The sequence below is a fragment of the Rhinolophus sinicus genome, linkage group LG13 (genome assembly GCF_036562045.2).
Source record: "Rhinolophus sinicus isolate RSC01 linkage group LG13, ASM3656204v1, whole genome shotgun sequence".
Lineage (NCBI taxonomy): Eukaryota > Metazoa > Chordata > Mammalia > Chiroptera > Rhinolophidae > Rhinolophus > Rhinolophus sinicus.
The window spans coordinates 56,568,627-56,583,438 of record NC_133762.1 but is presented as its reverse complement, the minus strand read 5'-3'; the positions used below and the strand labels follow the sequence as shown (position 1 = coordinate 56,583,438).

The window sequence follows — 14,812 nt, the reverse complement described above, 5'->3', positions numbered from 1 at the left end:
TCCAATTACAAACCTACTGAAGCGAATAACCAGAACAAAGACTGGGCTCATGCAAACACACTAGGATGGAGATGTGCAGAACGAGGAGAAAAACAGGAAAAGGGAAGGAAGAGGAGGATAACTCAACATACAAGATATAAGGACAGGGTCCCAGAGATGTCGGACTGCTACCCACCCTCGGGTCAGCCCCTCCATGCTACTTGTTTTGTGAATAAACATTGCTGTCTGCTGCTTGGTTACCTCTGTCTCTTGACTGAATGCTTTCTTTCAAGAAGACAAGAATTGAGGAAAATCATTGTTCCGGGTGACAAAGCGATAATAAACAACACGTTCTTTCCTCAAATGCACCACGCTCCTCCTTATTCTCATTCTTTGCACTTGATACTCCTACCTGAAATCCATTTGTTGCTAGCTATCACCAACTAATGCCCCCCCCCCCCAAACAGATTCTGCCAGAATACTTTTCTAACACCAGGTCAGGATAAAGTATCCCTTCTATATGCGACCACGTCACCCTTAAACAGGAGGAGGTCACTATGCCCTCTCCTAGCACCCCCTCTTTGAAATGACTCCCCCTCCAGTAGGTAGCAGAGTCCTGTGAAGACAGAGTTTAAGAGAGGGGGATCGCACAAGCCAACAGTCCAATGTAGGAGGTTAGTTATATTGTTTAGATCATATGCATAGCCTAAGGCCACCCAGTACACTGTTTAGGGAGAGACATTAAATTAAAATATTAGGCACAATTGGGATATGAGATGTGCCCAGAGGAAAATTGTTTGTAATACCCAGTACGAATTAAATATGTGTTAAGACAGGAATCCCAGAATACAGATAGAATGGGGGGTGAGGGGACATGGACAGATGGCCAGGAGAGGGCTTCCACCATGGGGGAGGGACACAGAACTGCTGTGTCTCACTGCCACTTCATACATCAGACCTCACCCTGCAAGGTGATAAGAAGCTTTGAAGGAAAAACCATCCTAAATGGAGCACCTTCATGAACCCAGAGGGGAGCCTTCCTGCCTGCTCACTGGTCCCTACTCATTCATTCCCCGCACCCCCCGCCATCCCTTCCTCTGCTGCTTTGCTCAGGAGCCATGAAAGCTTAGGGGCTGGAGGCTCCTTCCTTCACACAAGAGTATAGCTAAGAGCCAGAGCAGCCTGTGCGGCACCCGTTCCCCTGCCGCCCAATCTCTGTGCTTATATAACAAAGAGATGAGGGGTAAATACGTTTTTAAAAAAGACACAAGCCTCTGTCTTTGTTCTCCTTCAGATCCCAAAATTGCCAAGGGGTAAAACAATTGCAAAGGAAACTAATAAAAAACTTTAATCAGGGGTTTTCAAGTTCAAACTCTGCACAAGTACGTATGTCTCCTGAGTCAAGTAGTAACCACACTGTCCGGGTCCTTGCCAGTATCTGTAAGTATCCCCTGCTAGGCTGGAGGGCCCTTCCAGCTAGGAATTGCACATGGGCACCTGACAGATCACAAAGGAACCTTGGAGTCCCTGTGAGTCAGCCAGGATCCCACACCCTCCCAGCAGCACTGAAATCAGAAGCCACCCCTTCTCTTTAGAACCAGCCAAGTTAGTTCCTGCTTTCCCCAGGGACCTGCTGACAGGTGAATAAGTGTGGTCTGAATATGCACAACCAACACTTGTAGGCTTTCATTCCATTTGTGGTTTACTAGAAAAAGAGGATCAAAAATCAGCAGATCTTCCCAAATCAATGTCTAGGCTTAATATAATTCCAAACAAACCCCATGGAATAAAATTTCACTGGAAGAATTAATGGAGAACATTGCTAAGAAAATTTGAGGGGGGCAGGGGGTGCTGGGAAGATAAAGGGACGGAAAGTGGAGTAGGACCTGCCCTGTCAAATCCTGCATGTAGGACAGAGCTGGGAAGAGGTGGGTTTATTCACCAAATGATGCTGGGTCTGGGGGTAAGCTAGTGGGGGAAAAAAGAATTAAATAGCATTCTTACTTCAAAAACCACCTTTCAAATGACTCCAAAAGAATTTAAACAGTAATCTGTAAAACTGAAACTATAATAATTAGGAGAAATTATAAACGGCTGGTGGTTTGAGGATGCAAAAAAGGCTTTCTGAGCACAGGAGACATTTAAAAAATCCAAAGGAAAGCTACAAACATTTGACTACACAAAACATGAAAGTTTTTGCATGACAAAAAGTCATGAACACTCAGCACTTGGGCAAGCAAAGTCTGGATAGTGAAATTAGGAGTGTTATTTAGATGCCATTTCACATGTTGAAGTCAGACAAACCCTAGACTGGTCTTAGGCGATATGGCTTCTGGTTTTGGGGGGCAGGGAACTTGGCTCATTTCTGGGGACTCAAAGGTTCATGTGCAATCCTACCTGTGAAGAGGCCCTGAGCTTACCATACAGGAGAGACATCTGCCTCAATTCATTTTTAAAAGTATTCATGTAATCAAAGCAGAGTTAAATGCAATGGGGCATTACCTATTTGGGGGGAAAAAAATCTGTGGTGATTTCTTCAATTAAAAAAAAAAGTGTTTTATTAAGCAAATGAAGTTCACCTAGCTAACTATTTAAATTAGCTAAATATTTGGATTTTTGTATTTTGTACACCTGACTAAACATATAAAATCATATACATGAAAACCAAAATTTACTAGGTTAACCTATTCAATTAAAATAGACTTAATTCATTAAAAATTGTAAAGTACAAGTGTTTCCACCAAATCTGATTTTAAAAATACTCAAGTTTTCAGAATTTCAGGAGAGAGGGGGATTACATGTTAATACCTTCATCATCTACTATCACGTGACCACATGTCATGATCAAATAAAAATGAGATAGAAGCTCACAGCAGTAATTAGAACACCTCTAGAATTTGTTTCTCACTTGGACACTATGAAGCTCAGCCACATCATTTAAATCAATCTTACAGATGGTTTCAAAACACAAATCAGCATACTTTGATAACTTTTCCTACAACCTTTGTGGGTATTCCAAGTTACCGATGGAGTCCTTGCAACCAAAGTTCCTTGAGCAGAATAAAGATGGAATGCCTGTAGCCTCATACCCCATGTCCCCCAAAAAATCCCACTTTATTTTCTCAGAGTCTTCTACAAAATGACTATTTAGACTTTCACAAAACCATTAGCAAGTTTAAAAATAGTTCCTACTACAACAATACTCTGTAATTTAATCATGCATTCATTCAACATGTGATAATGCTGTTGACTGGTTTGCTAGTAGCTGTATTAACTTGTGGGGTTCCATTTACGCTCTTAGCTGACATTCCACACTTCTCAGGGATGATATTAAAATTACTTCACAACCTGGGATAGCCTGGGCCCTGATCAATCATGACAGACGCTGGCCAAGAACTAGCAGGCTGAAAGTTCTGGATGGTCTGGCTCATCAGTGCAGGCTCTTCCTCCCGGGCCCTGGTTTCACAATCCCCTTCCTGCCCCTGGATGTGGGCTTGTAGGTTTGACCCCTTTCTGCTCTGCCTGTGGCCTCTCCCTGGGTAAGTTCATTAACTTCCCAGCTTCGGTGTCCACAGAGCCCAAAGACTCCTTGTGTCTCCAGCTGCTTATTGAAAATTTCTATCTGGGTAACATACAAGACTTTTAAAGTCAAGTTAAAAATCACACTTGATATTTCCTCCCCACTCTTTTCCTTGGCCACATATGCAGGAACACATGTATGTACACCACACACACACACACACACACACACACACACACACACACACTTCTGAATACCCACTACACCCCATCTGATAGGTGAATTTTTCTCAAGACATTCCTTTATTTCACTCCTGTGACACAACCCTATTCAATACAGATCTCAGGGGCTACTTTTCATTCTTTGCAAAAATCTACGAAACAAATCTTGAGATAAATTTGCTCAGCTCTAGAGATCTAGAAATATCTGCAGGTGGACAGTAAATTCACCCAGCCACACCTCCCTGATCATGGTATCACTTCCCAAGGCTCCTCTGTTAGTCCACAACTCTTTGAATCCTTGAAATAGGAACTCCAGCTTCCCCATTCATCTCTTCACTTAAATTCAAGAAAGCCTGAATAGCCAGGGTTACAGATCTGTTAAAAGTACCTAATAGTAGGTTGAAGGCAAAGTCTCCTTTAAAAACATCCAATTTCAAACAATGGGTGTATAAGAACTGGGGGGCTGCTCCCAGCAGCCCTTTGTTCCATGTCAGAGTCACCCAGTGACTGTTGCTACCTTTTCATGACCACACATTCACACCATCCACTCTGCCAGCTCCCCAAAAGAGAGGAAATGAGACAAGTGAAAACTCAGGGTGTATTTTCCCACTCAATGGAGGTGATCAACCAAAATGTGCTGTCAGTATAAAAACCCCTAAGTTGCCACTCCATACACACAGCTGCATTTGAGGCATCCTCTGGGAAGGTTCAGTGAGATCTGTCAGCTTCTGGGCAGCATGAAGACAGCACTCTGTAGGGCCTGTCTGCATTGTTTACCAGACTTCTGGGGTCCCTCAGATCTGATCAAACCCCGCAGAACTGCCTCATTTGAATCAGGCGCACAGAAGCTGGCCAACCAAAAATTTACTCTAGATTTACAAGGGAGGATTACTGTGCCTTTTTAATGTTCAGAATATAGTTTTACTATCCTGAGTGCCAGTGTTCCTTAGAAACTGCCTAGATGTCAGAAAGTGAACTAAAAACTAGTTGGGTGAACTAAACATTTCCCTTGGAACACTGGATCTAGAAGATGCTTCATAAGCATGTTCTGTGGCCAAATGAAGTTGGCAAACATTTTATATTATAGCATCATTCTAAAAAGTCCCAATGCACATTATAATGATAAAGGCACTGAAAAGTCTTGCAGAGGAAAACTAACTTAACATTAGCATTACTCTAATATATTTTACTTCTGTAACTCTTTAGTATTCTTTAGCAAAGTTGCATCCTAAAACACAACTGGGTAAATTCTCCTGTAGACATACACTGCATGTGGTGTGCCTCTGAACAACAAAATGATTACTGGACCTGGAGCCATGGTTCTAGCTTTCGTGCTTTGACCTCTCCAGGCCTCTGTTTTCTCACCTACCAAATGCAATTAATAGTATTGTTGTGAGAAACAACTGAGATATTATCTGTAAAAGTATTTTATGAAGTGCCACAAGAATATGATTCTCTGCTAAGGATATACTTCCCCCCCCCTTTCTTCCTTCCCCCCCAAGCCGTTGTTTCTCAGTCTAGCTGTGTAGGACACAGCTCCCTGGTCCATGCTGGTATTATGAGCCTTGCACCCCCCCTCCCCCAGGCAGTCAGTCGCCAGTCATCAGTCGGCTGCTCACAGCAGCTACCACCTGGCTGCCAGCCGCCCACGCTGGCCACCGGCCACTCACGCTGGCCACCAGCCACTCATGGCAGCCCACAGAAGCCCACAGCAGCCCATAATCTTAGCTGTAGAGGGCGCAGTCACTGGCCCACATGGGAATCCAATCCACCACCTCCGTGTTAGGAGCACGGCACTACAACCACCTGAGCCACCAGGCCGGCCCAGGATATACTTCTTACTATGTAAGTCCTCAAAATGCATTTACTAAGGAATACTTTTGTTCATTCTTTCAAGAACCATTTCTTTAGTGCTAATCAATAAGAGTTATGACCTGACTTTTGACTTTAGGAAGTTCACAGACAGTGGGCAAGTGGGGTCCTCTGCATACTACTCATAAGTGACACACACACAGGAATTCTGGGGTGCTGAAGGGAGTGCCTTACCAGGGAAATGAGGAGAGAGGTCAGAGAAACCTTCCCAGCTGAAACTATTAGGAATCTTGAAGGATTATTAGGAGGGTTGGATGTTCAAGGGGAGTGGAACATAATGCCAAAATGATATAATGTGGGGAGTATGTGAAGAATGGACCCAATTACGATTGACCTACCAGTGTTGCATGCTTTTTTTACAGAGGAAGAGGATTTAGCTCAGTAAGGAGGTTGCTTCTGGAGAGTGGAACTCCTGTTTGGAGTGGGGTACTGACCCTTGAATTTGAAGAAGGGGAGGGGGGATCTTAGGTGGGGATAAGAGGGCGGCTGGGAAGTTACCTCTAAATAAGAACATACCATTGCCCTAGAGGAAGTCAAACTCCTGCCACCTACCCCTGCCTGGGGGCAAGTGTGGGCTATTTTAGGTCTCCTTCTCTGCTTAGATAATCTGTCTGCAAGAGAATGTCACCAGACATGGAGGTCCTGGTAGCAGGTTGGATCTTCTCTCATGTCCCGAAACCCCAAAACTACTGTCAACCACCAGCCTTCTTCACCAGTCCCAAATGCAAGGGCCCTTCATTGTCCAGGCCCCTCCCAATCCCTGGCTCTGAATATCCTCTATGGAGGTGCCAGACCACTGAGAATTCTCCAGTATTTTAGAGACATATTAGAACCTGAAGCAAAAACAAAAATGTGCTCTTCTATGTACATTTATCAAAACATTCTCCCATATTTGAACTGGGTAAAAAGTTAATAAAAGTTCTACAGTCAAAAATATGACCATATATAAAACTGGCATTGTCTAATCTGTTGCATATCATTGTTGATATACAGGATAGTTAGCATGTGCCTAGGTAGACAGGGAGGTTCCTGGTGGAATAAAGAAAAGACAGCCATATCCTAAAACTTCAGGTTTTTCGCTCCAGGACATAATGTAACAAGTCCCTGAGATTAATCATAAAATTCCTTTTGGCCTGACAAATGGAGCTGATCTGATAGGTAAGAGTGAGTTACATTGCTAATTCCTTTAGGACGGGCAAGGAGAACAAACCTGGTAGACGAATTTCATTAGAAGGCGCCAGTTCCCTTCTTCAAACAGCTCCTCTTCCCCAAGCAGGCAAGGGAATGTATAAAAGTAAGAGCTTTTGCCTCAGTCATGGGGCGACCCCCATTTGGGACCCCCTCCCGCTCCGGAGCTGCAACCTCTTCTGCCTCTAATAAACTATCCTCTTTTTAAAACTTTTTGCCTCTCCCTGGTTCGTGTGTCCATTCTTCGGCTTCACAAGACAGGATCCTGGCCCACAGTCAGAAAATGTTGGCAGATCCAACATCACCTACATCATTGTCGACCTTCATAAACCCCCAAGTGGCGACCAGACATACTGAGGATGCTTGGAAATGACTGTCCCCATTGCACAGGATGCAAGGTCATATCATAACAACAATCCATCTTTACTTAAAATGCTGGTATTTTGTTCATCATGGATTTTTTACATTAAATTAGATTTTTTAAAAGTATTGCATTGAAATATTATTTATCTTAATTTCTGAGAACCTCCAAGTGTTTATTTTTCTTGCAATATTTACAAAGTCCTGTTGGTTGAAGAGTGCTCTGTGGTTTCCTTGTTGATGACTGCATGTTCCTAAGAAACCCCTGTGTCTAAAACTCTCAGGCCTGGAAGAAAGTGTAGTTCCATTGCGTGCGGGGTCAGTGTGTGGCCTCCTCTGCTGAATTCGGAAAGCCCCAAGGATTTGAGAGCTCTAAGAAGCGAGGGGCCTCTGACGGCCCAGGGGGCCAGTCTTGTCCTGTATTTCTTGGCAACATATTACAGACTTTAAAGCTGAATTCTGCACATCCTGCTGTCCCCGGGTGTCCAGGGGCGCCCTGTGACGGCTGGGTGGACGCTGCACTGGTGGAAGTCGAGGCCAAGGGTGGAGGCCTCAAAGTGGGAAAGTGGCCCCGTGCCTTCCCAGCAGGAACCCTGGGCTCCACCTCTGCCTGCTGCACCGCCATCAATCACCCCGACAGCCCAGTCTCTCCCCTCACCGACCCTCCTGCTGGAGCTTCTTCCCGGGGGAGGAAATCACCGCCCCGAGGGTTTGCTGGTGCACGCGCTGGGCTCATGAACCAGGTCTGAGCTGGGCACCCGAGCTGTGAGACGCCCTCGCCACCTCCACCCCACCACCACCCCGCTCAGGCCCACGCGCACTTGACACCTCGCAGACATTTCCGCAGGTAGAACTCGACAAGGGTCTCTACCTCGAGCACGCGACACACACCCACCCGCACCTCGAGGTACCGCTGCAGCACCCCCCCTCCCCCCGGGGTACCCTCCACCCCACCCTCGCAGAGGTCAGCCGAGGATACCCCGTGGACCGAACTGGACCAGCGGCCGTCTCGCAGCGCCAGAATGTCACTCTGACCCTGTGACGACGTTCCCACTCCTTGGCGCCCCTTCCCCCATCGATCCCCACGACTCCTGAGGACACTCGCTAGTCCTCTCCCCCAAGTCTACCCCGGAGCGGAGAAGAGTGTGAGGAGCAGCACTCCGCACCTTGAACCCCGCAGAGCCCCCGCCCGCGCCCGGGTGCGGGCACGGGGGTGGGGTCTCCGCTGCCGCCGCCCCTTACCTCGTGCAGGCCCTCCCCGCGGGTCCCCGAGGCGGGGGCGACCGGTGGCTTAGCTGACTAGCGTGGGGCTGGGTTTCCCCTCCGGGGAGGAGCTGGAGGAGGAGGAGGAGGAGGAGGAGAACAGAAGAGGGCAGTGGAGGAGGGGGGAGGGGAGGGAAGGGCTTTGTGTGGGCCTCCGGCCCTCCCTCTACTCCAGCGCTAGCCATCCCCAACCCCCAGCACTCCAAGGACCGTGATCTGAAGGGGCGAGGAAGGCGCCTGCGCGACCCGGGGTCCCACCACCCCCTCCCTGGTACCGCCCACCCTTCGCTCCTTGGGATGTGCTGCCTCTTCGCTCACCCGGGACCTGGATCCCAGGCTACGACGCGGGAGAGCCGGGACCGGAAAGTTTATCTAACCCGCAGCAAACTTGGTCGCACCGGCTCCCAACCCGCTTTGGCGCCGCCACTCGGCCCTTCTGCATTCCCCGGGGAGGACCGGAGTTTTGTTCTCGGAGATTCGTCCCGGCCTCCTTTCTTGCCACTCATTGCAGGGCAGCACAAACGCGCGCGCACCGGGTTCCTGGGACAAGCCCGCCGCCCAAACGCAGACCCCGGGCTCGGTGCGCGGGCAGGAAAGCCGTAGTCGGTGGTCCGCGCTGGCTGGGCCCTTGTCCCGCCTCGGACCTGCATTAGAAGCCCTGGCGGCCGCCGCGCCCCAGCTGCGGGGTGTTTTGCTTCGTCCTCTCTGAGAAGGGGGCCGCCCAGCCCCTCCCGCGCCCGGGGGGGGCGAGAGTAGCGGGGAGGCGGGATGTGGTTTGGCTCAGCGCTGGGAGACCTTTATTACCCCGAGGGAAGGCGACCGGGACGGCCTGGGAAGCTGGGAGCTGCGGCCGGCTCCCCGCCAGGCACCGAGGCAGGCCGGACCCTGGTGAGCTGCCTGCCGAATCCTCCCACTTCCTTTGGGGGGAAACTAATAATCAGAGTTACTGAAGTAGCCGGTGTCGCAACAACAACAACAACAAAAAAGCCTCAAGGACACCTGTTTTAGATAGAAGCACTAAAAGGAAACAGAAAAAGACCTTACTTTTGTTCTTTTTCTGCTTTAGACCAATAGCAGGAAAAAAAAACCCCAAACACTTGCATTTCATTGGTGTTCTTGTAAATGCTGCCTTCTAAAATACCAAGATTTATTTGTCATTTGTAATCAGCTCAGCTGGCAGGAAAACAACCCACTGCACTTATGTTTCTGTTCTACACCCATTCAGTAAATAATTGAGCACCTGCTATGTGCCAGGCACATAATGGGGGTACGCTGGAGAAGAGAAAGATCTCCCTGCCCTTGTGTGGCTGACTTTCTGGAGGGGTTGGGGGCAGGGGCGGGAGACAGAGGGTGAACTGTGAACATCAATAATTATTTGGGATGTTAGGTCACTGATAGGAACGCTGGTGTCCCAGGCAGCATTTAGAATTAAATAGGTGGGGTGGTCAGAGTAGCCTGTTGAGGTGGTATTTGAGTAACGTGGAAGCTCCTGAGGTTTGGGTGCAGGGTGATCTGATCTATGTTGCAGAAAGGTCAGTTTGATGACTGGAGAGCCTGAGGGGCAAAGGTGGAAACAAGTTAGGAGGGCTATTGAAATAATCTAGGCTGGAAGTGAAGGTGGCGCATAGCTGTGATGAGAAGGAGTTGGATTCTTATGTACAGTCATGTAGTAAATAACAAGGATATATTCTGATGTTAGGTGACTTCGTGGTTGTGCAAACATCATAAACTGCACTTACACAAACCTAGATGGTATAGCCTACTGCACACCTAGGCTGTATGGTATAGCCCTAGGCTACAAGCCTGTACAGCATGTTACTGTGCTGAATAGGCAATCGTAACACAAGAGTATTTGTGTATCTAAGCATAGAAAGGGTACAGTAAAAATGCGGTATAAAAGATTAAAATAGTTCATCTGTACAGGGCACTTACCATGAATGGAGCTTGCAGGACTGGAAGTTGCTCTCGGTGAGTCAGTGAGTGAGTGGCAAGAGAATGTCAAGACTTAGGACATTACTGCACATGACTGTAGATTTAGGCTACACTGTTTATTTAAAAATAATTTCTTTCTTCAATAATAAATTAATCTTAGCTTACTGTAACATTTTTACTTTATACACTTTTTAATTTTTTCAACTTTTTGACTCTTGTAATAACAGCTTAAAATACAAGCACATTGTACAGATGTACAAAAATATTTTTTCTTCAGATCTTTATTCTGTAAGGTTTTTTCCTATTTTTAAAATGTTTATTTTTTTACTTAAACTTTTTTGCTAAAAACTAAGCCACAAGCACACACATTAGCCATGGCCTACACAGGGTCAGGAGCATCTGTATCACCATCTTCCACCTGCACGTCTTGTCCCACTAGACGGTCTTCAGGGGCAGTAACATGCATGGAGCTGTCATCTCCTATGATAACAATAGCTCCTTCTGGAATACTTCCCAAAGGACTTGCCTGAGGCTCTTCTTCAGGGGTTGTCACTCTTTTCAGAAATATGTCCATGGTGTTTTGCTTGGTTTGTTTCTTTGTTCATCATAGATTTGCTTGTAAGCAGATAATGCACCATGAACATTCCTCTCTATTAATGAAAACCTTTTGGTGTTGGGGGTCTGTGTTTCCAAACTTTTTAAGGGCTTGTTGAGGTCTGCAATGCTTCTGCTAAACCCTTCATTGTGAATTTTCTTGGAGGTTCTTCTTTTTCTTCTGCAGTTTCCTTTTCTCTTGCCTCTCTCTTCTTCAGCTATGTGTTCCTCTTCCGGTTGCAGCAATTCCTCATCTGTCAAAACTTCAGGAACCACCTCTAGAAGCTCCTCACTGTCATCCTAACCACATCCAGGTTAAAGTTGTTTGCCATCTCACCCATAGCCTTGTTGATTTTTGCAACCTTTGCGCTATGACATTCGGACAGCTATGACATCACTAGGCAATAGGAATTTTTCAGCTCCATTATAATCTTATGGGACCACTGTCATAAACATCGTTATGTGACTCATGACTATTTTGAAGGTAGAACTGACAGGAATTCCTAAGAGGTTAATTTGTGGGCGAAAGGGAATGATGCACAGAGGCAGACCTGGCCTCACCTCCCTACCTCTTCTATCCCTTCTTCAGCCCCAGAATGATTCCGTTTTACAGACAGCACCCCAGGTAATTGCTGAAGAAATATGGCCTCTGTTTCTTTCTTCCTGTTCTTTCCCCTTTCTCACTTTCCACTCACCCTCTTAAAAACGTCCTTCATCTTGTGGACATTGCCCCATAGGCTCAATCTGTTCCAGAACTTAGGGCCTATTGGTCCTCTACTTCCCCAGGAAAACATATTTTGTTGGAGAGATGGACTTTGGCATTATTCATTCAAAACTATTTATTGAGTTGCTATTGTGTACAAAGCATTATTGTAGGCAGTGGGGCTGCAGCAATGACCCAAAGAGACCAAATCTGCACTCTCATGGAACTCACATTCTAATGGAGAGAGAGAGGCAATAAGCCAGACAAACAAGAAAAATAGGTGGCATGGTCGATGTTAAGTGCTGTGGAGAAAAACCCAGGATGAGAAAGAATGGATACTGTGGAGGCCACAATTTAAAACAGGTGGTCAAAGCAAACTCCAGGGAAAAAACACAAAAATAACAAATCTTAAACCCTCTCATGGACTTACCTCACTTTTGGCAGGTTTGACATCCCAACCCCAGGGTTCCCAGAGCCTGAAGTGGCCACTCCACTTAGCTGCAGAGATCACAAGTGCTCTGGGGGCACTTTTGTCAACTGAGGACCAGCTAGCCAAGAAATGTCACTTCTAATGAAGCTATTTCCCCTTTAAAGTAAACCCAACAGCACTAGCTACAGAAGCATTGCCCAGAGCTGGCAACTCAGCAATTTCTCTCCTCTCTTAAGGAGGGCAAATACAAGTGAGTGTCCTGTGCACATAAAATGACTTGAAAAGAGCTGTTTTGTAGTCCAGAGCTGTAGAATAATCATAATAATAATTAATGGAGATTCTTTACTGGTCTGCAGTTGTTCTGTGACATTACCTTGCTCAATTTCTATAGCTATCTGGGAGACAGGTAGAGAATATCAGTGGATAGTTAACTAATTCCTAGTGTTAGGACTTATCTAACAGTTAAATGGTGGTTAGAAATGCCTATCTCCTTCTCTAAAGTGTGGTTCGTGTAGAGAGAGATGGTTCTTAACAGGAGGAGGCATCTGGCATGATTACCTATTTTATTTATTTATTGTTTACTTGTATCTTTGTTTCAAAATCTAAAAGAAAGGAGTCAGTGATTATCTCTGGAGTGTGGGATTATTGGGACTTTAACTTTTCAATTTGTATGTTTATGAAAAGTCTGAATATTTCAAACTGTGTATTACTTTTTTAATTAGGAAAAAGCATTAATTTTATATATAAAATTGTATACATAGAGAGAATTAAAAGTGCAAGTATAAAAGAGAACTTACATGTAATTACCTAATATTTTGATTTCTTCTTTGACCTTGTTATTTAGAACATTTTAAAACTTCCAAATGTTGAGGTTTGTTGTTCTTTCAATTTTTGTCATTACATAATTTGCAGGTTTATTGCATTGTGGTCAAAGAATGTAGCTGGTATAATATCTCCTGTATAAAAAAATTAATTGGGCTTTCTTTGTGACCTAGTCTTTGATCCATTTTGAAAAAGAGTTCTGTATTAATTAGAAAAGATAAACACCCATGTAATTAGCATATAGTAGTTAAAAACTGTTTATTAATGAACTTGAACACCAATTAATTAAATGTTAATTCATCTTTTATGTTTATTCTAATTCTCTATGTTATTTATACTATTTTATTTGCCAGTCTCATAATTTACACCCTGCTTCTCCCCTACTGCTCTTCTTGAATAAAATGGACTTAGGATAGATCTGTTAATATCTTCTATTTCAATTGGAGTTCTGACATTTTTCTTTGGATTTATACCCATCCAGGTTCTAGCATTTTCATGCTGTGTTACACAGTACGTAAATATTCACGTGTACTATAGTTTCACCGTGGATTGCATAGTTATCAGTATGATAAATTTTTGCCCCATTCAATGTGTTTGCCTTAATTTACTCCATGACTAAAATTCCTATCACGACCCTTGCTTTTTTTGTTTGCATTCATAAATTTTTGTCTATCTATTTTAAGCCTTTCTGTATCATTTTATTTTATATGAGTCCTTTTGAAGCAACACATACCACAATTGAATTTTACTTTTAAACATGACTGGTAAATTTGGTTTAATTTCTGCCATCTTGTTTCATGCTTTTGAGGTTTTATAACACCCTGCCATTTCCTAAGTCCTGTGCTGTTTGGTTAAACCAACTGTACTTTATCTCTTTATATATTCTCCAGTCATTTGAGAAGCATACTTCTTGTTTTAACCATAGTGGTTCGTGTATTCCTTTATTCAACACAGCACTTGATTATCGGTTGGGTGTCAGGCATTTTTCTAGGCATTGCAGATATTATGATAAAACAAAATGTTTCTGTCAAGACACTTTCCATCTAATGGCAAAACAGACAATAAACACACAAATACATAAATATGAAGATATACAGGGCATGAAGCATGCCATGAAATCATGTCAGAATAATGTGAGTGGCTGGAGGGCCTACATTAGTTGAGTGATTGGAGAAGACCTCCCTGAGGAGGTGACATCTAAGCTGAGACAATAATAAGAAGGACCCAGTCAGGCAGATTTCTGGAGAAGAATGTTGTCATCTAGGCAGAAGGAATAGTTAGAGCCAAGGCCCTAAGGTGGGCCCCCAGGAGTAGGGAAAACATCACCAATACTAATTCCAAGGGCTGGGGGACAGCTAGGGAGGATTTGAAACAGAGAAATGGCCCAATCTGATTTCTATTTTAAAAATAACCATAAAGGAGGCTGTGGGGAGAACGGATTGTAAGGAGGAGACAGTAGTAAACGAAAGGAGACAAATGAGATAGCTTTGCAGTCACCAGACAAGGGATGGTGGAAGACATGCAGATGACAGATTTAGTAAGGGATAGAGACAGAGAGGTAAGATGGATTCAAAGCATGCTATTGAAGGGTTTCAGAACACACCACTCCAGAATATACCTATTTGACATATTGACCAACTTGAGCTACAGGCCCTTGCTAAATAGGTATAAGAAGGGCATCCTGACCTCCCTTCTTCTTCCTAAAAGCAGGAGATAAAACTCCCATGTGAAAGCTGCCCTCCCTACACCATAATGAAAAGAACATTCATTTTTCTTTTTTTTTAATTAAAGTTTATTGGGGGAACAATTTTTACTAAAGTTACATAGATTTCAGGTGTACAATTCTGTAATACATCATCTATAAATCACATTGTGTGTTCACCACCCAGAGTCAGTTTTCCTTCCATCAGAACATAGTTGATCCCCTT

At 44.7% G+C, this 14,812-nt stretch overlaps 2 protein-coding genes across 8 annotated transcripts in view; both read right to left on the bottom strand.

The window, feature by feature from the left end:
• Positions 1-8,612, bottom strand: part of RIN2 (Ras and Rab interactor 2) — a 244,717-nt gene extending 236,105 nt beyond the window's left edge. For 5 of the 7 annotated variants that reach the window (XM_074318239.1, XM_074318237.1, XM_074318235.1 and 2 more), the window contains exon 1: positions 8,383-8,521. Coding sequence is in view for 2 of the 7 variants with exons in the window: in XM_074318234.1 (XP_074174335.1) it covers positions 8,383-8,588 (206 nt within the window). In the remaining 5 variants the exon portion in view is untranslated. Of the gene's footprint in view, positions 1-8,382 lie in introns of all 7 variants that reach the window. The other 2 variants (XM_074318234.1, XM_074318240.1) reach the window with 2 other exon arrangements.
• The window catches only part of NAA20 (N-alpha-acetyltransferase 20, NatB catalytic subunit), a 343,857-nt gene that overhangs the window by 274,029 nt on the left and 55,016 nt on the right, over positions 1-14,812 (bottom strand). The gene's annotated exons all lie outside the window — the stretch shown is intronic.